General features: G+C 47.5%; 1 protein-coding gene across 4 annotated transcripts in view; it reads left to right on the top strand.

The window, feature by feature from the left end:
* The window catches only part of TRAK2 (trafficking kinesin protein 2), an 845826-nt gene that overhangs the window by 265844 nt on the left and 555393 nt on the right, over positions 1-24589 (top strand). For all 4 annotated transcript variants that reach the window (XM_086955254.1, XM_086955252.1, XM_086955251.1 and 1 more), the window contains one exon: positions 16570-16649. In XM_086955254.1, the coding sequence (XP_086811380.1) occupies positions 16570-16649 (80 nt within the window). The remainder of the gene's footprint in view (positions 1-16569; positions 16650-24589) is intronic.

Raw genomic sequence — 24589 nt, 5'->3', positions numbered from 1 at the left:
GTTAGGCAGAAACAGTTTGTCGGCCAAGGTAAAAAAAAGCATGGTGAGACAAATGATTAGCAATAGGGCCAAAAATGCATGCAGATTATGTTCCATGGAACTATTCGCAGTCACTCTCTTTGCGGTGTTGGAATCCACTGAAAAAGTTCAAGTGAGGTACTAACTAACCCCAATAGGAGATTGTGATGAAGGCTGATATCTGGTCCTATCATGAACCAAACTGAAGTTGTCAATGAAGTTACACTAATCAGCATCTTTTAGATGGAATAGTATCTCTAACGTATGTGGGAATCTCAGCTGCGGTGTCCATCTTCAGAAAGTACTTGTAGTATGGACACCCTGACACCTGTCTGCACAGATTGAAGGTACTCAACTGTACGCTGTGAGGTAGGGGGTATGAATACATTGCACATCCGCTTAAACACACACACACTCATTTTCTCTCCCTCACTCTGTATGATGGTAAAATATGGTGGTGTTGATAGGACTTTTATAATGTGTACTAATACATAATTTGGTTCCTCAATTTAAATTCTTCTACCTTAGAGTGTTGAAAAATTTGAACTTAAAACATCAATAAAATCAATGAGCAAAATGTGAAAGCTGTGTCTGAGAAGTAGGGAACGGTGGACCTATTTCAGAGTAGTTTATAATACATGGGTTTCTGTAATTCTTTAATAAACGGCAGTCTCATTTCTTTATAATCGGGGACACACCCAGTCGGGATTATAAAGACAAGATGTCAGAACTCTACTATTATAAGCTATTACAGTTGAATTCTGATGTCACAATGCGAGCTGCAAGAGCCAGCAGCTGAGGTGAAAGGCAGATTTGGAAGTGGACATATTTGAAGCAGCGGTTTAAAGCAACGAAAACTAAACATTTGTTTTATTTCTTCTGCTCGATTAGCTTACAACGACAAGCAGAGAGAATGTTCATATTTTTGCACTCTGAGATAGAGAACAGCTATAATCTTTCTGATTATTTGTACAAATTCCAAGCTACTGCAGCTTTTTTTAATGTTTTACTTTTAAACTGACTTGTATGCACCTGTGTCTAATATCTATTTTCTACAAATATGAAACATGTTTTTGATGTTTAATTTTGCACTAGAGGTTTTATTTATTTTTTCTGGCTGTTTCGAACTATGCTAGTTGTTTCATATGCAAGAGCTATGCACCAAATTTTTAAGTGGTTTGTGGGAATGGTAATATGTGACCATGTATTATAAGGGATAAAGTACCCCCCCTGGCATACATGATAATTATATTATAATTAACCTCAGAGTTTGGTGTTTCAAAACCTTATAAAAGAACTCCGACTTCAGCCCTGTTCCACTATCGTTTTGCAGCGTGAATCTTTCTGGATTCACTATGCTGTGCATATTCCGCGGTCTTGTGGTTGGGTCCGGATTCGTAGTCTTTTCTTTGTGTTTTTTTTTTTTTTTTTTTGTAGCCCTTGTGGGCGTCGGCGTCACACCTCCTCTGGTGCATTTCCGGTGACGTCGGCATGCTTCCTGCGGAAGCTCCCACTCTTGGGCGCCATCTTCAGATTCTTTTTTCCGCGGTCCGGTCTGGATCGTTCCCGTTGGGCTCCAGACATTTTTGGAGAAAGTACTGAAAAGAGTGGAAGTTGGAGGAGATTTTGGAAGAAGACTGAAGAAGACTTCACAGAACATTGACGAGGAGAAAAGAAGGTGAAAACCTCGAGAACTTCGACGATCGTCGACGTCCACGCGGTCAGGGAGGCCTGAACGCACGAGGATGGACAACACGCCGTTCAAGTTCTGCCCGAACTGCAGACACAAGTACGCGCAGAAGGACCAGCGCCCGGTTTGCAACCTTTGCCTACCGGTAGAACACAGAAGCGAGGACTGCAACGCCTGCGCCGTCTTCGCCCAGAAGACCCTTCGTGTGAGGAAGAGACAGAGGGTAGCACACGCCACCCTCGAAGGAAAATCCCCGACGCCATCGCTGTACGAGCTGGGGATGTCTTCAGAGGAGGAGGACAACGCTGCCGCCGAAGACGACAGCTACACGGTCGTAGAGACCGATTACAAGAAGACGCCTGATAAGGTAGGAGACTCGACGTCCCACAAGAACACGAGAGACTCTGAGTCTCGAAAGTACGAGGCCAAGAGCCCGAAGGCGCCAACGCAGCGACATCTGCCGTCCGCGACCACAAGCAGGCCCAGCGGATCCTCGGAGAAGGAGTCCCTGGCGCCGAAAGCTGTTGACCAGCAGAAAGCGTCGAAGATCGTCGCCGAAAGGGACCGATCGACGTCGAGGGAGAAAGACCCTAAAGCCTCGGCACCGCCTAAGGACCCGAAAGCCAGTTCGACGTCCAAGCCGTCAACGTCGAAAATCTCGACGCCGAACCAGGCAACGAAGAGAGGGGCCGGACGTTCCGAAGCCGAAATCGCGGCCGAGATGGAAAAGAAAAGACGTTGGCTAGAAGCCGAAATGGCAAGCCTCTTGCAGCGGAGAAAAGATTTCGCCGCCGAGATGAGTACCTTCACGATTCCACACAAGTCCAAGCACGCCGTGCTAGATCTGGTCGAAGAGGAAGAAGAACATGTCGACGACCATGTGCCTAGCGACGAGATGGTCGACGACCAGGAGGGTGAAGAGAATCCCTACGAGGATTACAGCTATGAGGACGAAGAGGGCAGTAGGTTGGACGCCGAGTCGGCCACCTCTGACCCACGCGAGGAGGATTACCTGGACGTCGGCACCGAGAGCCCGGAAGAGGCGGTCGACTCATACCCCTCGAGACCCTCGCCGCCGGACGACATCGGGGCATACAACTTGGCGATACAATCTGCCGCAACTGCATTCAAGCTAAAGCTCGACGAGGAAAAGCAGAAAGCAGACTTCCTGCTAGAGACATTGCTCCCAACACAAACAAGAAGCCAGTTCCTTCCAATGCTCGAGAGCGTCTTGGCTCAGGGAAAGGAAGCGTTCAAAGAGCCCGCAACATGCAAGGCGGTAACTCCCAGAACAGAGAAAAAATACAAACACTCCTCGAAGGACCCGGCCTACATTCGAGGCGAGGTCTCCGCTGACTCCATTATCACGGCCACAGCTAGGAAGAGGGCGAGCGTATCCACTACCGCGGGCCCACCACCAGATAAAGAGAGCAAGAGGATGGATCTGGTGGGGAGAAGGATCGAGCGGAATGCCGCGACCCACTGGCGCATGGCTAATTCCAACGCCCTGTTAAACAGGCACATGTACCAGATCATGGAGGGGCTGGGGCAGTTGGTGAAGGACCTACCCCAGGATGCCAGGCAGAAGGCCGAAAAATTGATCGAAGAAGGGAAAAACGCGGCAAATTCTTGCCTTAAGACGGCCCTGGACGGAGCAGACACCGCCAGCAGGCTCATGATGATGGGTGTCACGGAAAGGAGACACGCCTGGCTCAGGATCTCAGGGTTCAAACCCGAGGTACAACACAGTATCCTGAACACGCCGTTCAACGGCGAAACGCTTTTCGGAGCAACAGTGGACGAGAAACTATGCCAACTCAAAAAAGATAACGAGACGGCAAGATCCATGGGGGCATTGCAGTTCAGGGGCAACAGAAGAGGCACCCTGGCAACGGAGGCCCGGTGGGAGAGGTGGAAACCAGCCAGGTACATCGCACCAGGCTTTCCAGCAGACGCACCAGGCAGACTCGCAGGCTCAGCAAGGTCACCAGAAGCAGTCCTGGCAATACCAGCCAAGAGGTCAGTCCTTTCGAGGGAGAAATGGCCGTGGCCAGAATAGAAGAGGGGGGCAGCAGCCCACCTCGAAGTGACTTCAGACACCTCCGGGTGCCCAACGACAGAAAAGATCCCAGGGGGCACCACGTACGAAGGGGTCAGGACGATCTAAGGACCTACGACCACATGACACCAGTGGGAGGAAGGTTAAAGTTCTATCTCCAGGAATGGAGAGAAATAACATCAGACAAATGGATCCTAAACATAATCCAATTCGGATACTGCTTGGAGTTGGAAAGAAAGCCAACAAACAGAAAACTAAGGGGGAAGCCACCAGCAAGAGAACAGCTGGCGAGGCTTCAGGAAGAAGTGCAAGAACTTCTACAAAAACAGGCCATAGAAAGGGTTCCCTTCAGGGAAAGGAACAAGGGAATATACTCAACGTACTTCCTAGTACCAAAGGTCGACGACAAGATGAGACCCATCCTAGACCTAAGGTTCCTCAACAAATTCATAAGAACACAAAAGTTCAAAACGACCTCCCTGCAGGAGGTGCTGCCACAATTGCAGGTCGGAGACTTCATGGTCACGATAGACCTCAAAGACGCCTACTTACACATACCGTTGAACGAGAAGCACAAGCATATGCTCAGGTTCGCAATCGGAGGAGGCCACTACCAGTTCACAACGCTGGCCTTCGGACTGAAATCAGCACCAAGGGTATTCACGAAGTGCCTCGCGGCAGTCGCAGCGCACTTACGAAGACAGGGGATACACGTATACCCTTACCTGGACGACTGGCTGGTGAAAGGAAACTCGTACCAGAAGTGCAAGCAGCATGCACATACAGTGACGAACACGCTTATAAACCTGGGGTTCTCCGTCCATTGGAAGAAATCATCAATGGAGCCGGAGCAAGTGAAGATCTTCCTGGGGGCAGAGATAAACACCTTACAGGGCAAAGTGTTCCCCAGCGAGAAGAGAGCAAGGGCACTGGTCAAGGAAACTCGCCTCTACCAGAAGGGACAAGCTCGGACAGTGAGGACTGCGAGCAAGATCATGGGGATGATGGCATCTTGCATCCACCTAGTGCCGAATGTGCGGCTCCACATGAGACCCATGCAAGAATGGCTCCAGGAACAATGGTCACAGGCTTCTGGCAGTTGGGAGGATCTTGTGGTGGTGACGCACGCAGTGCAGAAGGAGATGGCATGGTGGACCTTGGAGAACTTAACAAGGGGACAGCCTCTAACACTCCCAACTCCGACAGTGACCATCACCACGGACGCATCCCTGAAGGGATGGGGCTCTCACATGGAGGAACTCAAAGTGAGGGGTCTTTGGAGGCCAGCAGATGCGACAAAGCACATCAATTACCTCGAGTTGAAGACCATCTTCCTTGCACTGAAAGCCTTCCAGACAAGACTGTACAGGCAAAGGGTGTTGCTACAGACAGACAACACCACGGCGATGTTCTACATCAACAAACAGGGTGGAACACAGTCAACAACGCTTTCGGCGCTGGCGCAGGAGATATGAAGGTGGGCCATCCCTCTCCAGATAGACCTGCTAGCCATACACCTACCAGGAAAGGAGAACATTCAGGCAGACTGGCTGAGCAGACAGACCTCAGCATCCCACGAGTGGGAGCTCAATGCTCAGGAGACAAGGAGGCTGTTCAACAGGTGGGGAACGCCATCAGTGGACCTGTTTGCAGCACGCCAGAATGCGAAATGCCGAAACTTCGCATCCAGACAACACGAAGAAGGGTCCCTTGAGAATGCCCTATGGATAGATTGGTCCGGGAAATTTGCGTACGCTTTTCCCCCGATACCACTGATACACAGAGTACTGAGCAAGTGCAGAGCGAGCACCATGACCCTGATACTGGTCGCGCCACAGTGGGTGAGGCAGACATGGTACTCGCAGATCATGGAGATGGCGCAGGGTGCACCCCACAGATTCGGCAGAAGAAAAGACCTGCTCTCCATGCAGAACGGAGAGGTGCTGCACCCAGAACCAGAGAGCATGAGCCTAATAGCATGGCTCCTGAAGACATAGAGTTCGCACATCTGAGACTGCCAGAGGGCACCCTCAGGGTCCTTCGGGAGGCACGAAGGCCCAGCACAAGGAAGTGCTATGTCGCTAAGTGGAAAAGATTCACGATGTGGTGCAGGAGGGAAAGACTCCACAATAAAATGAAAAAGGACTCCACGGTACTGAAGTACTTGACACACTTACTGGAGAAAAACCTCAGCTCGTCCTCCTTGAGAGTACACCTGGCGGCTATAGTGGCATACACAAGGGGTGAGATGGGCAGAAGCTTCTTCACATCACAAGTTGTAAAGAGGTTCCTCGAGGGAGCAAAAAGGATTGCACCACCACCGGCATGGAACTTAAACGTGGTCCTGACGGAACTCATGAAGGAGCCCTTCGAGCCGCTTCACAAGGCCTCCTTGAAGATGCTAACTATGAAAACTGCTTTCCTGGTTGCAGTTACGTCCCTACGCAGAGTGAGCGAGCTGCAAGCGCTAACGCTACAGGAGCCCTACTTACAAATACACAATGACAGGGTGGTGATGAGGACCGACCCACACTTCATGCCGAAGGTGGTGTCCAAGTTCCACATGAACCAGTCCATACAGATACCAAGTTTTTTCCAAAAACCAACCACTAGCGCAGAGCGAGCTCTGCACACCCTGGACGCCAGAAGGGCGGTCATGCATTACATTGAAAGGACAAAAGGACACAGGAAAACGAAACAGTTCTTTGTGTCGTTCGCCAACAGTTACATGGGCAAGGCAGTGACTAAGACCACTATTGCACGATGTATCGCGCAAACAATTCAACTCTGCCACAAAAGGGCAGGAGAAGAACTGGCAGAGGGGGCACGCGCCCACTCCACTAGAAAAAAGGGGGCTACAATAGCCTTCCTGGCCAATACACCCATACAAGACATATGCCTGGCGGCAACATGGGCTTCGGTGCACACATTCACAAAGCACTATTGCGTGGATGTTCAGATGAACAAAGAAGCACAAGTCGGACAAAGGGTGCTCCAGCATATATTCAGAAACCAGAGCTCATCTTCCACCCAGCCGCCACGGAAATGAGAAACCGCTACGAAATCTATGCACAGCATAGTGAATCCAGAAAGATTCACGCTGCAAAACGAATAGTTTCTTACCTGTCGGTGTAGTTTTGCAGCTCGAAGATCTTTCTGGATTCACTAGCGAACCCACCCACCTCCGCCAGAAAGATGAGGCTGGAGAGAAAAGAGGTGGTCAAAAAAAAAAAAAAAAAGAAATAGGAGGAGAAGAAGTAAGAGAATATAAGGACAAGTGGTAAAAAATGTATCACCTGAATAGAACATTGCCATGGCTTCGGAAAAGAAAGAAACACGGAAAAAAGAATCCGAAGATGGCGCCCAAGAGTGGGAGCTTCCGCAGGAAGCATTCCAACGTCACCAGAAATGCACCCGAGGAGGTGTGACGCCGACAAGGGCTACAAAAAAAAAAAAAAAAGAAAAGACTACGAATCCGGACCCAACCACAAGACCGCGGAATATGCACAGCATAGTGAATCCAGAAAGATCTTCAAGCTGCAAAACTACACCGACAGGTAAGAAACTATTCGTTATGGAACTCCTCTGTGACTTGCAATATTCGTATAATGTAATGTACAGCAGGGGAGATACTTTATTCCTTATATTAAATGACAAGTCTTTTTTGACAGATACTTCTAACCGCAGATTCTTCAAATTTTGAATTCATCCAGACTGGATTCAGTTAATCATTCAGCATGGCTCCTGTCTAACACTAGGTGGCTCCATAAAGCTTTGTGATGACTCTGTCTCCCCGTAAGTGATGGAGTGAGCCGCATATACGTGCCATCAGTTCCTTTCTTTTTACATGGATCCAGACCTATGCTCCTAATTTTGTCAGTCTTCAGGCGACTCCCAAATTCTTTTAGAGTATGCTAGAGACAACGTATCTCCCCCAAAAACAACAGCATTCAAATAATGCAGAGACTGTAGGAAGCAGGTGCTGGTCACAGTCCAGCATAACGTTTGTATTACTAGGGCCATGATCACAACCCAAATTTGTCTGATAAGAAGAGATAGATGAGCCATTGAAAGCTCGAGCCAGATGCCTAGCTCAGGCTCAGTTAGAGCCCAAACGAGCCGAGCTGTCACATGAGATGATGTGGCCTAGTGCCTACAGCTGTCAACCATGCAACATGAAAAACCATAGTAGAATCCTGGCACTTCTACCTGTGCTGAAGAAAAACGTTTAACTGGTATTGATCTGTTGTGAAGCACTCTTATATCCTTGGACATGGTTCACACCATATAAAACTGTCAAAAATAAAATGTTGATTCTGCCATGCTATAATCTCATTCTCCAAGAACTAAGGAAATGTCATTAACCTTTGATGTCCGAAAGAGGGAATCCATGGCACAGTGTGAAACTCAAAAATCTGAGATCAATATCGACTTCTATACTTGATTAAATTGTGTGATCCTAGGCAAATAATTCATTTCACTTACTCATTTTTATTCATAATTGCATATGAGGGCGCTTTCAAACACGTGAGTTCAAGATGTGCTGTGTACATAAACCTCATGTTCGATTTAATAACCTAAAATGTTGTACCATCCATAATAGGAATCTAGGCCACATATAGGGTACACATGACAGTTGACTTGTTCCTTACTTCATTATAAGGATTGTCATTTGGAGGGGGGGGCGAATATTTAAAAAATCACACCTCGCTTTTAATAAATATTTCTCAATGCAGAGGTCTAATCTGATGTACGAAGGTGAAACACTTCTGCATAGAAATACCCTTTTTTAGGTCACGGAGAGGCGTGGGCGGAGCAGCGAAGCTGCTGCCACGCCTCTGTGAGAGATATTGTTTCTAAAAAGAGTACTGTCAGCCCAGCCCCCTTTTCCATTGGGTAGCGTCAGCGTTCATGGTAAATGCTGGCTTCCTATTGGAAAAGAGGGGTTTTGGTGCCACCCTGTCCGCTTTTCGCTCTGCCCCTCCGGACAATTTAGCCTGTTTTGTAGCTGGCGTAAAAGAGTGTTCTTATCTGCTTGTTTATTTAAAAAGCAGATAAGCACATTCTTCACGTCAGCTGCGAAGCAGGCACCTAGCACAGAAGCGCACAGGGTCACGGGAAGGGTAGGGGGATCCCGGAAGACTCTGTGATTTGCAAGGGCAGCCTATCCTCGTTTGAGCCTCCCACCCCCCTCGGAGTGCCTCTCCGGCTGTCAACGGCTCACCTGAGTTACGACTGCCCCCGCCTCTCCACGGGGCCTCGGCACTTCGGAGCCGCCCTCTGAGTTGAAGATTCACCCTTCCTGCCCTGGGGGTCTCACCAGGACTAGGCTTGTCTACCTCCCTCCCTTCCCACACACCCAGGACTGTTAACCACGTTGTAGGGACAAAGAGCCTCAGAAGGGCTGTGGTGTCAGTCGGTAGGATGCGGGTCAGTGGGGAGTGCCACCCGAACAGCCACCCTGTCACTTATCAGCAAAGGCTGCAATCCGTGCACACCACACCCGTCTCAGAGAGCGCCGCGTTCCTGCGCCTTGTGGGGCGGCCCTGCGCCTGGAAATGTCGTTGTTTACCTATGTATTTTTATAGCACGAACTTCACCCTTAGGTGCCAGAGCACTTCACAACAGAAATAGATTATTAAACAATGCACATAAATTAAATTAGCCAAAAATGTTAGGACATTTACAGTAATCCAAGAGCATTAAAGTATGGCAAACATTGCAACAGTCATTAAATTGAATAACAAGATGCGGGCTGGTGCCAAGTAAAGGACGGTGTCCAATGAAGTCTAAGTAGAGAGGTAAGCCTCGAGGCGGTGATCACTGCGGAGAGTAAACCGAGGCAGTACAGACTGGAGAGGCCTGCTAAAGTGTCTTTGAAAAAGGGCTTTCAGCTCGGGTTTAAAGATGGCCTATGTTGCATAGTGTAGGGGAATTAACTGACCTAGTTTGTACCTGGAGAGAAGCGCGCCGCCACTGTTTTGTTGCCCGAGGAAGAGGTAGCCTGCCGCTTGGACTCGGGAGAGGTGTTGGACATCATAGAGCTGCCACCGCTCTCCTTCCTGTCTCGGGGTTGAGGAGGGCATCAGGATGGCTGCGTCGAACGCTGCAGGGACTCCAACTACCAGGAGCCCCTGCTTCACCTGTAGCACCTGGTCCGCGTTCGCTGGTCAGCCCCGCCCCCTGGACAGAGTGTACTCTATTTATCAGTTCCGGGCCGCCGCTGCGTGGGAGCGTCCCGGGAGAAGCCCGGGACAACGGCGGGCCGTCTGGGGCCGTCTGGGGCTGGACAAGGCTGGGCTGGTCCACCCCTCTTTCATCCTGACATCCGTTAGTTCCACCGTGGACTCATAAGTAAGAACTGTTGTGAACATTATTTCAACATCTTGTTATTACATTATATGGTGGATACTTTATAATGAGCACAAAACCTAGTGTGGGTGGGAAACTGGTAGTGGGGGGTTCATCCACCCCCCTTAAAGGGACCCTAGATAACTACATCACTAGGGTAGTGACAGTTGTAGAACGAGAGCTAGAGCAGGTGGAACGGTGCATATCAGCAGAATGGCAGAACAAACACCCTTTTTTAGGCGTTATTCAGAAAGCCGCATCTCCAACAGTGGTGCCCAACGCTGCCTCTGCTATATTAACGGATATTGGTATCCCGCCCCAACTCAAAGATCTATCTTCAACTAGTTTGGGGGTTTGTAATTTTACCAGCATTACAATTGACTCCCCCACGGATAGTTCCTTGGAAGATCAACTTCCAGCAAGAAATGTTAGTACTGGAACACCTGCCCCATCTCTCCCCAGAAAAAGAAAACTGGGTTTAAACAAACAAAAAGGTTCGAGAGCAAAAAACCCTAAACCCACATTACCCACCAAAACTCCTAGCACTGATCCACAAAGTAAAAGCGATCAAAATTCCTTGTATGCCCTTTCTCCAGATGACCTTTTTAGAAATATAGAGCAGCTGTTGAAATCTTTATTGCTCCCTCTTGTAGAAAGGGTCAAGCGAATAGCAGATCAACTTGGATCAGTTCAAGCCACTGGTATCTCGTATATGAATTTACTTAAAGAATTATCTATAACTAGGTATTCTTCGAACACCTCTGTACTCGCAGAAAAGCCTAAACTCAGCGAGTGCAAGTCTAGGGGCAGGCCCCAACCAACCGCCAAAGATATTCCTGTCACTAGCCAGCCTACTAAGCCAGCTGCACCTATTTCTAAGCTAGGAGAAACCCGGGATTCAGAGCAATCTTGTAACAGGAGACAAGCAAATGATAACCTTGGGGGGAAGCGAATGGCGACTAAATATCCAAGAGGGAATGTGCAGCATGTAAATCTTCCACCTGAATCAGCATAGTTTAGGAGACTAGTAGTTCTGTACCCTGTTCACGTTTCCTGAAAAGTATTGGGCTGTTAATTGTTTCTTTTTAAAGGTTGGAGATTCTAGCAGCAGATTCACAATAGATTGAGAGGTACTCTTACAAACGTAGGGGTCAGGGTCGATTACGACAAAATCAGGATGGTGTCCCCCACATGACATTTGATTTCCTTACACACCAGGCACACACCTATTCACACTCTTCCTCACACAACTGAACTACTGAGCCCAATTATATGTAATAATGTTACATTTTAAGATTATAGTAGTAGTATAACATTTCTTTCAAAATTGTGCTATTAGTTTAGAATCAAAAAGAGCCTTCTGATGTTACTCAGATGGATATCTCTCGTATGTATACATGCACAATTTATACAATAATACATACAGAATAGAAATATATTAATTCATCAAAATCATTTTACAAAAGTCACATTGATATCTCTCATCTGTCCGTCCAGATATACAGAATATACCCTGAAGGGTTTTTTTTATTCTGTGATGGTCTATCACCACTGTATAACTCAAGCTCGTCAGCCAGGTAACAAGGAGAGCGTTTGTGTAGGCCTTGTGAGTGATACATGCCATATTGTGAATAGCTTCAATGGGCAGCCAGTTAACTGAAACCAGAATCTGTGGAATATAGTCATTCCTTTTGGCCACAGCGACTAAACGTCATATCGAATGTAGGACTGATTTAAGAGGAGTAAGCGGAATCTTGGGAAGACCAGTAGGGAGATGGCACCAAGCGATGGAACAGGAGGTTTCAGATTTTACTCTGGAATGAAGCCTGGAATTCACCAGGCAATTAAAAAAGCACATTTCTTTGTGGTGTTCATTTGTGATTGTAAATTGAGCCTTTTGTCCAGGATGACACCTAGGTATTTGGTACTGTTGACAATAGTGGGTTTGTTGTTAATGATGTTGAATGAGTCCTTTCAGGGTAGTATTAAGTAGTGTAATGAAAGTATTTTTCATTTTTGTAAGACAGAGCACAGGTGTGACAATTGCTTATTGAGTAGTGCTTTACACCAACCAGCTGGGCTACTAGAAGCCCACACCACCTCCCTTAAGTAAACCCTGGATTGCTTTGCTTCGATTTCCTGACCGTGTCAAGTGCTACAACTGGATTTTTGGATCCCAGTGAAGAGAAACTTAGACTTGTTTCATGTGAAGGGCTTGCATCCGTCCTAACTAATAATCCAAGTTCTGGCAAACCTCTCAATAAGAAAGGGCTGGAAAGCCTGATTCTTTAAGCGTGGGAGGGACACACTTTTAAAATTCTAATCGAAATCTACTGAGTAGCAGGGATGTTTTTTTATGGGTGAATGCAATGCACAGCACTTGGTATTATGTCTTAGAATCCTGATGATAAAAGTATTTGGCCGAGATCTTTGCTTTAAAGTTCCTTTCAGTTCCATTGTTTCGGGTTTCAGTACAGCACCAATACGGTTTATTCATCAGAGGCATAACTTTATCCTCGCTTGTGATGTCATAGTCTCATCAGAGCTTTTCTTAATCAGAGTTTCTCGAATAGTCGGATTTTTTTTTATTGGTGGAGCTGCAGGCATTTTAACCTTTGTCAGAGCAGGGAATTAAAAGACTGGGCCCGGGGCAAACGGGAGGATTCAACTATAGTTGGATAACACCAGGCATTTGGGATCTAGGGGCCAGATGTAGGTAGCCCTTTACCGATCGGAATCGGCCGAAAATACCGATTTTCGGCCGTTTCCGATCGGTAAAGGGCTATGGAGATGTAGGGGCACATATTCGGTAATTTTACCGAATCGTTATTATTACCGATTCGGTAAAATTTACCGATTCGGTAAAATTACCGAAAATGCAATGTGGGTAGCCAATTTTCCATTGGCACATGCCTTTCAGAATCGGTATTTTACCATGGAATACAAATCCATGGTAAAATACCGATTCCTGTGTACATGCACATCTGTGCATGTACACATGTGCCATGTGACAGACAGACGTGCCCTTAGGGCATGTCTGTGTGCCACATTGCACACATGCCCGTTTTGGGGGTGCTAGAGGGTGTCAAAGTGACACCCCCTGCACCCTTGACAAATTCGGTTTTTACCGATTCGGTAAATACCGAATCGGTATTTGAATTGAATCCTATGGGCTTCAAGGCCCATAGGATTCAATAGCAAATACCGATTCGGTATTTACCGAATCGGTAAATACCGAATTTCAAGGTACCGGTAAAAAATCCAGATGTTGGTACCTACATCCCATTTACCGATTTTGAAATACCGAATCGGTAAAATTCGGTATTTCAAAATCGGTAAATGGGATTTACCTACATCTGGCCCTTGAATACATATTTAAATAACTAAGACTTAACATTTAGGCCAAGTAAATAAAAGTCCCTTACCAATAGCCAGGAGCCTTCTGTGATGTCTCAGGCTAGAACAGTAAGCATGAGTACTAAAGTACAGCCACTCGTTTTAGCCAGAAAATTCAAGCCACCTGCAAGAGGTTGGTGAGAACCACATGTCTGGAGAACAGCTGACATGGTTAGGCAAATGGCCGCCAACCTTGCAGCTCAACCCACTACACACTCGCCATGTACAAGACCCACAGCTATGCTATAGCAAAACCTCCTAAGGATAGTAGCCCTTCTTCCTCTAAACCAAAATTATACACCAACCGTGATTCAGGTATGAAGACCACAGTGGAAAAATTACTGGAAGAATCACAACCCCAGTCTAGGGCCTACAGCAAGAGACCATTTCAGTAATGGATACCAGACTGTACAGATACACATTACTATAACACACCTTTTTGTTCAACACACAGCCACAACCACACCCAACCCACACACACCCAACCCACACACACCCAACCCACACACACCCAACCCACACACACACACACCCACACACACACCCACACACACACACCCACACCCACACACACACACCCACACACACACACCCACACCCACACACACACACAACCACACACACATACAACCACACACACGCAACCACACCGTCAGTGCACATTTTCACCAGGCACAGACCCCATCAGTCGTCAGTGCATGCTTTCACCAGGCACACACCATCAGACATCAGTGCACGCTTTCACCAGGCACACACACACACACACCACCAGACGTCAGTGCACGCTTCCACCAGGCACACACACCACCAGCCATCAGTGCACACATCAGTTGTTAACGCATCCACAATTCGCTATTGTAGCAATCGCAGTATGGCAAACTTTACTTTTAAACATATTCATCTAAAGCTCAGCATACCACCATTGCTACAAAAATATACACATTTTTTTGACCTATAATTTATAGACTTTTGTTGTAATTGGTGTTGCAATATTTAGCAATGCCAATAGCTCAAACTTAATTAATGCGAGACCGATTGCATTGCAAATGCTTGTTAAATAATGGAGACATCTTAACATATGCTAACATGATGTTCGTTGCATGATTTACATGCCAAATATTTTCAAGGCTCGGGTTGTGACCATCTCTTTGAGCCTGAGCCAACTCTTGATATGGATCTGGCGCAGCTCTCCATGTTAATTTATTTGCTACCCCACCCCTAGCGATAAGTGCTCCGTCATGCATCTGAATGAGATGGCATTCGTCTCAGCCCTTTTTCAGAGGTCAGGGACACTGTACCTCAATGACTGGCTGGTCAAGGCAGGCTTACAACAGTCAGTCCTAGACTACAACTGGATGACAGCTGAGCTCCTAATCTCTTTCCATCAATGAGCTGAAGTCCCACCTGAGCCCTAGCTAGAGGATTCCCTTCAATGCAGCGCAGAGGGTTTTTCAAGGACTTTCCTCCTCATCTGCATGTCCGTAATGTTCAGGATGGAATCTTGACATTTTGGGTTCCTGCATGGGTCTTTGTGGTAATGGTTTGAGGCTTTCTTGGGCACGCTTTCTATTGTCCTCCTCCAGATTGCTAGATGGCATATGCAGTCCCTGCAGTGAAAAGTGAGGTTCTGTATGCCCAACATCAAGGCTACCTGTGACAGATGCATCAATGCTGGGTTGAGTGAAGGGGTCACCTGCTGGAGGTGGAGATCAAAGGCCTCAAGTCTCTGGTGGAAAACCAGCTCTGTGTCCGTTTTCTGTAGCTTCAGGTAATCTATCTGGCCCTGAAAGCTTTTCTCCCTTCAAACAGTGGGAGGATGGTTTAGGTCCTGAAGGACAACCCAACTGGCATGTTTTACTACCTTCAAGCAGGGTGAAGGATGGTTCTGGATCCTGTGCCAGGAGGCTTTGTGCCTCAGGAGGCGGCTGGACCAGCAGAAGATCTTTTTGGTAGCCAACCACCTGGTGCGGTTCTTGAATGCAAGAGCACACACATTTTTCAGATATCGTCTTGCAGACCAACAAAGTTGCATCTTTTTGATCAGTGTAGCATGCCCTAGCTGGAGCTGTTTGCCACCGCTGTAAACATGCAGTGTCAATGCTTCTGCACATTGGAGTTTCCTCCAAGAAGGCTATTAGGAGTTTTTTTTCCATATGCAGTGGGACTCTGATCTCTGGAATGCATTCCCATCACTAGCTCTTCGAGTTCTCTGGAAGTTCAGGTGAGACCTGGTCCAAGTCATTTTATATCCTCAGAATGGGCCAGAAGAGTATGGTATTTAGTGTGCCTGAGAATATAACCTTTGATCCATCTAGCTCCTTTGTTGAGGAACAAGAGAGGTCCCTGCACTCCACTCCCTATATTCTACTCCTCATTGCGTTGAGACTGAGCCGCAACTGTTCAACTCCTTTGACTTGCTGGCAGAGGTAGTCTTAGATATCATCCTTGCAGCCTGGCACCTGTTTATTAAGTCCATCTGCAGTGGGTGCTGAAATACATTTTTGGAGACAGTCATATCAATCATTTACAGGCCAGACTTTCTATTGTTTGTATTTGGCCCTGCATGGCCTGGCAGTCAGCAAGATACTCTACCTAACTGCACATTCCTCACTACCCTCCCTCCTTCCTCCTCCCTGTTTTGTGGAATGGACTTCTGTACATCATAATAAGGTCCCACGTTAGATTGAAAGACTATCACCTGCGTTGTTTGAAGTGCTCTGCATCTGAGGGTGTGGAAGGAGAAAGATTAAGAAACTCATTTCAGCATGCAGAGATGGCGGTTACTTGTAGCTCAACTCCATCACTTCTGGCGCAGTAAGGAGTCACCACTGTTCCGTATCACACTACATGGAGGCATGCTGTAGCATTGTGGAGGGGGTTTTGTAAAAGATAATGAATCTGTAGTTAGAACTTTACCTAAGGTTAGTAACTTGTTCATTTGAACCATCAGTCTTTCACCAACATGTCTTTGTGAAAGTAAAGAAGTTATTTTCTTAAAAGGGAGGACTCTAGCACATTCCTTTTAGATGCTTGAAAAGTTTGCTTTGTTACCTAGGATTCCTTGGCTGCGGAAATCGAGGGGACAATACGCAAGGGGCTCAGTTTAGATGAAGAATGCCTTTCTCCTGGTCAGAGGTGAGTTTTATGGTTGTATACCTATGCTTTCATCATGTAATAATAAGCATGGAACAATTGCGGCTGCATTTTTATTTATTTCTGCCAACTAACTTTAAAAAATCTAAAATTAAACTATTGGGACATTGTGATCTCACAGTTGAAGTTGTTGTCAGTCAGGCTGAATTTGCCTGTGGTTGACACTCTGATGTAAAACTTTGTTTTTTAGTTACTTTACCAAAACCAACTCTTAGATCAAAGAGTAATACTGGGCATGTGAATATGGAAGTTTTTCTATTGGCAAAACTATTTCTAATTTTAAGTAAATAGTTTCTTCCTTATGTGCAGCCAGTGATTTGGCCATGATCTTAGAAAAACAAAGTCAACTGAGATGCTTAACTCTTCCTTCATTCTCACTTTTTCAACTTGCGTTTTCCAACCATGGGTCTCCCTAAGTTTTCAGTTGGTTAGAGAGTGTGGCAATGGGTATCCGACATCCCTGCAGACTATTCTATGAGGGATAATTCCATGATTGGATGCTTAGGTTGTCGAGGAACTTTAAGCCTTTACTTAGTTTTACAACGTTAAATCTGACGCTCAAAGCCCAAATGCTTTTGTAGCTTTGCAGCATCTCCCTGTTCCTGTAAATCCACTTTAACACTCAAAGGTATTCAGTCATTCCGCTACTTCAAAAATGTTAAGCAAGCCTAGAAACTGGCTATTTCAAATCCATAATGCACAAGTCATCCTCAGCAGAATTACTATTACGTGAAAAGTAAATTGTTCACCATACAAAGAAAACTGCATATCTATCCAAAATCCTAGGATCACTGGATTACAGCTGACCAACCACGATTGCTTCATCAACAGCACTGTCTCCCTCAAAACAAAAACAATTTTGAGCTCGGAACTTTCACTCTTCCTTTCTTACTCAACCGCTAACACCTACACTCGTGCTAATACTACACAGAGACAGATTAGGTATGCAAGAACAATGTAAATGTTACACAGAATGACATGTAGGTGTGAAAGTATTTTATTAAACATTTTAAAAAAAATCTCAGCTAATTACTTCAAACCTTAACTCCTCATTTAAACCCTACAGAAATTATTTGTTACCAGAAATTAGAGTTAAAAATATAGGTACATATGAAAATGTATTAAATGTGGTACTAATAATCCCCTCAAGAGCAAAGTATCATTGGAAACAGAAACCCTCCTACTGAGCAAGACCACTGACTCATTGTCAGTGAAATTGCTCTTCCCACCCTCGCAGCTCCACCATTAAGTGAGGTGCCCCTGCACTCTTGAGTGTTAGTGATCGAGGCCCTCCTCCACCCGCAGGTTTCCCTGCGCCTCATCTCTGGTGGTCCAGTGGACCTCTGTCTCCTTTCTCTCACTCTGCTCCTTCACTCGTTTTTCTACCCTTTCTATCTTTCACCCTTCTGCACCTTTGTGCATCTATGCTCTTTTGTGCCTTATTTCTGCCCATTTTCCCTTTCTCTCCCTCTGCTCCTTCACTTGTTTTCACTCGTTTTTCTACCCTTTCTATCTTTCACCTTTCTGCACCTCTGCTCTTTTTTGCCTTATTTCTGCCCATTTTCCCTTTCTCTCCCTCTGCTCCTTCACTCGTTTTTACTCGTTTTTCTACCCTTTCTATCTTTCACCTTTCTGCACCTCTGCTCTTTTTTGCCTTATTTCTGCCCATTTTCCCTTTCTCTCCCTCTGCTCCTTCACTCGTTTTCACTCGTTTTTCTACCCTTTCCATCTTTCACCTTTCTGCCCTTTTCTACATCTCTGCTCATTTGTGCCTTATTTCTGCTTTTCACTTTTTTCTTTATCCCTTCTTTCCTCCCTTTACCTTTCCCCGCCGCTGCTGCCCCGCTGCCCCTATCCCCCCCCAGCGCGACCAGCCCAATCCAGCTCCGCTCCCGCCTCCCAGCTGTCCAGCCCTCCCCGACCCCTACTTAATTACGGCCACTGCGGGGACAGGCGAGCAAGACCACTGACTCATTGTCAGTGAAATTGCTCGCCCACCCTCGCAGCTCCACCATTAAGTGAGGTGCCCCTGCACTCTTGAGTGTTAGTGATCGAGGCCCTCCTCCACCCGCAGGTTTCCCTGCGCCTCATCCCTGGTGGTCCAGTGGACCTCTGTCTCCTTTCTCTCACTCTGCTCCTTCACTTGTTTTTCTACCCTTTCTATCTTTCACCCTTCTGCACCTTTGTGCATCTCTGCTCTTTTGTGCCTTATTTCTGCCCGTTTTCCCTTTCTCTCCCTCTGCTCCTTCACTCGTTTTCACTCGTTTTTCTAACCTTTCTATCTTCCACCCTACTCTTTTTTGCCTTATTTCTGCCCATTTTCCCTTTCTCTCACTCTGCTCCTTCACTCGTTTTCACTCGTTTTTCTACCCTTTCATATCTTTCACCTTTCTGCCCTTTTCTGCATCTCTGCTCTTTTGTGCCTTATTTCTGCTTATTTTCCCTTTTTGGGTTTCGCCTGCCGAAGGCTGCACTCTGCGCAGCTTTTCGGCGCAGGCGAAATCCATTGATTCCAATAAGGACTTCAGGAACGTCCCCCGGCTCCCATTGGCTAGCTCCATAAATGGAGGCTAGCCATTGGGAGCCGCATCTGTCCGTCAAGGACGGACCAGATCCGGGGGCGTTCCCGCAATTTTTTCCCTCTCCACCCACTTCTGTTCGCCATCGCGGCGGTGGGTGTGTGTTATTTTTTTTTTTCGAGTCGCCCTTTTCTCTTCATTTTACATGCGTCTGTTGTTGGAGTTAGTTCAAGATTCGAGTTCCCACGAAGTGATCAGGTAAGGAGTATTTTGTTTATAAATGTGTTTTCACTTTGTAAGTTTAGGTATTTTGTTCTGTGCCGGTTCCCGCCCCCCCCTCCCGCTGTCCGTGCGCCGTTCCCGCCCCCCCCTGTCCTGTGCCCGTTCTCGCCCCCTCCCGCTGTCCTTGTGTCCGTTCCGCCCCCCTCCCTGTGTGCCCGTTCCCGCCCCCCCCCCCCTCCCATTTCACTCTCCGTTGCTTGCTGTATTTATTGTGCATATTACCCCCATTTGCAACTCTAGGGATCGCCTTCCCCATCCAAGTTTTTGCTCAGGAACATTTCTGCTTCCTCTACTCTCCTTTGTTTTACGTCTCACAGAGAATCGTCCAAATCGCCTTTGTTCTCGTGGAATAATAAGCAGTTTTCTGGTTCTTGTGCTGCCTGACATGAATATTAAAGGGGACATTTTGTGTCGCTTTTCATCCTTGTTTTAGCGGCGCTGCGCAGCTGTAAAAATGTATGCGATCAAACCTGGGGTCCAGAGAGGGGTGGGCATTGGTAGATGGGGGAAGCATGGGAGACCGGAAGCGTACAGAGATGCGGGGGGGGGGAAAGATGCAGGGGGGCCAAGAGCAGACCGAAGGAAGGGAGGGGTGCGCAGGGAGACGAGGTGCGCAAGAGACAGGCAGAGAGAGAAAGGGAGAGAGATAAGGGGGGAGAGAGAGACAGTGCGAGAGAGAGAGAGAGAGAGAGAGAGAGGCACAGGAGATGTATGTGCACAAGGCTAGAGGAGACAGGCATCCACCACAGTGGAGGTCAAGAGAAAGAAGAGTCCGCCATGCTCGTGGAGGAGAGGGTGAATGTAAAGGAGGCAGGCATGCACAGAGAAGAGAGATACAAAATACAAGGCGTGCGTGCACACTGCACAGAGGAAGAGGATGAAACGAAAGGAGACATAGGGAGGTGTGTAGTACGCATGCCAAGGGAGGGTAAAACGAGAGGACCCAGGCGTGTAGAGAAGAGGTGGCCCAGTAGGCAGACAAGGTCAGAGATCGTGAGTTATGAGGAGACAGGAATTCGCTGAGAAGATAAAAAGGTACTGAAGACAAGACGTGCATGCACAGAGACTAAACAGAAAAGAAAAAGAGGCCCGGAGTTGCGCAGGGAGTGTGAGTAGAGGAAACAGGCCTGCACTGAGAGGTGGAGTGGAGTGGTGGGGGGAGAAGACTCGGGCCTCCCTACGTACACAAGGCAGGGGAGAAATAAAAGACTGCACAGACATGGGAGAGAGTGGAGACGTGAGTATGCGTGGGGGAAGAAGATTTATGAAATAGTCGAGCATAGTGAGAGGCAAGAAATAAAAGTATGGTGATGAGAGAGGAAGGATACAGGTATGCACCTGCACGGATAGAGGTCCAAAATAGAGATGAGGCGGTAGAAATCACTGAGACAGGCATTGACGATGTGCAGGGGATAGGGTGACCAGATGGCCTCATTTTTTCAAGGGCAGTCTGCACTTTTTACTAATTTAAGAGCATGTCCCTGTTTTCGGCAGAGGGCCGAGTAACTGCACATTAGTTGATATGTATAGTGACGTTTCCCCATCCCTTCCATTACACCATGAACAGAAGTGTCTTTTCTTTAATAGTCCCTGCTGTGCTTCCTTGCCTCGTTTACGCCTCACAGCAGACTATGAGAAGTGAATCGGTGTGAGTGGAGCCCATCGTACAATGCTTGGGATCCCCGGCCCGACCCCCATAACTTACAATAGCACGTGAGAGGGGGTGTTTTATTCTGAAAGGTGTTACCTATCCGACATTTTTACAATTCTATATATGCAAGTTTGAAAAAGAGCCCCAATATGTTATTTTAGACCCCCAGTGCGCTATGTAAATAATTCTCTTCACATGTCTATGGACTTCAATTCATCATCTTCTGCTTCCCCTCATAGAAACACATTGAAGTTTGTGTAGTCTTTTTCATTTTTCTCCTGTATTTGTAATTTTGAGTTGCCATTATAGAATACAAAGAAACTCTGGCTGAATGAGCTGCACATTTTTAATAGGATATAGAACTTGAGATCTGCATTCTGTTTCTCTGCCTAGTAATGTTTTAATGGAACTAAATGCAGAACTCATGAAATGCTAGTCTTTCTTAGATGTAGGTTTTAAATTCTATAACTGCTGAGGCCATTCCACCTTAATGCCGAGCCCTTTTTGATTGCCTTTGTGAGAAGTTGGCCTGGTATATGATGTCCACTATTCTAGTGGGTACCCTGTATCAGTCCAAACAACCTTCTGGTGATGGTTGTAAAGTCAACCTTATAAACCAGCTATCCTAGTGGTAGCATGGACAAAGCAGTCTTAGGCTAAAACTTCAGAGAGCATGTGAAGCCAGCTGTTTTACCAATAATAATCCCTTGAATACCAAATGAAAGGACACCACACAAGGTATATATGAAGTGTGTGTGTGTGTGTGTGTGTGTGTGTGTGTGTGTGTGTGTGTGTGTGTGTGTGTGTGTGTGTGTGTGTGTGTGCTCGCTCCAGTGTGTGTGTCTGACTGCTCCAGTGTGTGTGTGTCTGACTGCTCCAGTGTGTGTGTGTCTGACTGCTCCAGTGTGTGTGTGTCTGACTGCTCCAGTGTGTGTGTGTCTGACTGCTCCTGTGTGTGTGTGTGTCTGACTGCTCCAGTGTGTGTGTGTCTGACTGCTCCAGTGTGTGTGTGTGTGTCTGACTGCTCCAGTGTGTGTGTGTGTGTCTGACTGCTCCAGTGTGTGTGTGTCTGACTGCTCCAGTGTGTGTGTGTGTGTCTGACTGCTCCAGTGTGTGTGTGTCTGACTGCTCCAGTGTGTGTGTGTGCATGTGACTGCTCCAGTGTGTGTGCGTGCATGTGACTGCTCCAGTGTGTGTGCGTGCATGTGACTGCTCCAGTGTGTGTGCGTGCATGTGACTGCTCCAGTGTGTGTGCGTGCATGTGACTGCTCCAGTGTGTGTGCGTGCATGTGACTGCTCCAGTGTGTGCATGTGACTGCTCCAGCGTGTGTGTGTGTGTATGTGACTGCTCCAGCGTGTGTGTGTGTGTATGTGACTGCTCCAGCGTGTGTGTGTGTGTGTGTGTGACTGCTCCAGCGGGTGTGTGTGTGTGTGACTGCTCCAGTGGGTGTGTGTGTGACTGCTCCAGTGGGTGTGTGTGTGACTGCTCCAGTGTGTGTGTGTGTGACTGCTCCAGTGGGTGTGTGTGTGACTGCTCCAGTGGGTGTGTGTGTGACTGCTCCAGTGGGTGTGTGTGTGACTGCTCCAGTGGGTGTGTGTGTGACTGCTCCAGTGGGTGTGTGTGTGACTGCTCCAGTGGGTGTGTGTGTGACTGCTCCAGTGTGTGTATGTGTGTGTGTATGTGACTGCTCCAGAATGTGCGTGTGTGCATGTGTGCGTGCATGTGACTGCTCCAGAATGTGCGTGTGTGCATGTGTGCGTGCATGTGACTGCTCCAGAGTGTGTGTGTGTGTGTGTGACTGCTCCAGAGTGTGTGTGTGTGTGTGTGTGTGACTGCTCCAGAGTGTGTGTGTGTGTGTGTGTGTGTGTGTGACTGCTCCAGAGTGTGTGTGTGTGTGTGTGTGTGTGTGACTGCTCCAGAGTGTGTGTGTGTGTGTGTGTGTGTGTGTGACTGCTCCAGAGTGTGTGTGTGTGTGTATGTGACTGCTCCAGAGTGTGTGTGTGTGTGTATGTGACTGCTCCAGAGTGTGTGTGTGTGTGTATGTGACTGCTCCAGAGTGTGTGTGTGTGTATGTGACTGCTCCAGAGTGTGTGTATGTGACTACTCCTAAGTGTGTGTGTGTGTATGTGACTACTCCTAAGTGTGTGTGTGTGTATGTGACTACTCCTAAGTGTGTGTGTGTGTATGTGACTACTCCTAAGTGTGCGTGTGTATGTGACTACTCCAGAGTGTGTGTGTGTGTGTGTGTGTGTGACTGCTCCAGAGTGTGTGTGTGTGTGTGTGTGTGTGTGTGTGACTGCTCCAGAGTGTGTGTGTGTGTGTGTGTGTGTGTGACTGCTCCAGAGTGTGTGTGTGTGTGTGTGTGTGTGTGACTGCTCCAGAGTGTGTGTGTGTGTGTATGTGACTGCTCCAGAGTGTGTGTGTGTGTATGTGACTGCTCCAGAGTGTGTGTGTGTGTATGTGACTGCTCCAGAGTGTGTGTATGTGACTACTCCTAAGTGTGTGTGTGTGTATGTGACTACTCCTAAGTGTGTGTGTGTGTGTGTGACTGCTCCAGAGTGTGTGTGTGTGTGTGTGTGTGTGTGACTGCTCCAGAGTGTGTGTGTGTGTGTGTGTGTGTATGTGACTGCTCCAGAGTGTGTGTGTGTGTGTGTGTGTGACTGCTCCAGAGTGTGTGTGTGTGTGTGTGTGTGTGTATGTGACTACTCCAGAGTGTGTGTGTGTGTGTGTGTGACTGCTCCAGAGTGTGTGTGTGTGTGTGTGTGTGTATGTGACTGCTCCAGAGTGTGTGTGTGTGTGTGTGACTGCTCCAGTGGGTGTGTGTGTGACTGCTCCAGTGGGTGTGTGTATGTGACTGCTCTGGGTGTGTGTGTGTGTGTGTGTGGCTGGCTCTGGGTGTGTGTGGCTGGCTCTGGGTGTGTGTGGCTGGCTCTGGATGTGTGTGGCTGGCTCTGGGTGTGTGTGGCTGGCTCTGGGTGTGTGTGGCTGGCTCTGGGTGTGTGTGTGTGTGTGGTAGTAATTGCTGTATGCTGAGCTCGTCCGTAGGGTACAATAGTTCTCACATTTGCGAGAGATTAAGCTATTGGCAATGTAAATGACAATGCCATTTATTTATCTGTTTTCAAAACCAACACATAAATAAAAATGTTGTCATTTACAATGCCAATAGCTCTAACTTCTCCAAAGGCGAAACCGTTGTATTGTAAATGCTTGTTTCTTTATCCCTTCTTTCCTCCCTTTACCTTTCCCCGCCGCTGCTGCCCCCGTGGCCCCTCCCCCCCCCCCCCAGCGCGACCGGCTCAATCCAGCTCCCCTCCCCGCTCCCGCCTCCAAGCTGTCCAGCCCTCCCCGACCCCTACTTAATGGCGGCCACTGTGGGGACAGGCGAGCAAGTCCACTGACTCATTGTCAGTGAAATTGCTCTCCCACCCTCGCAGCTCCACCATTAAGTGAGGTGCCCCTGCCCCTG

The sequence above is a fragment of the Lissotriton vulgaris genome, chromosome 2_1 (assembly GCF_964263255.1).
Source record: "Lissotriton vulgaris chromosome 2_1, aLisVul1.2, whole genome shotgun sequence".
In the NCBI taxonomy this organism is placed as follows: domain Eukaryota; kingdom Metazoa; phylum Chordata; class Amphibia; order Caudata; family Salamandridae; genus Lissotriton; species Lissotriton vulgaris.
Note: the sequence above shows the minus strand (reverse complement) of the source record. Positions and strands in the feature narration are given on the sequence as shown.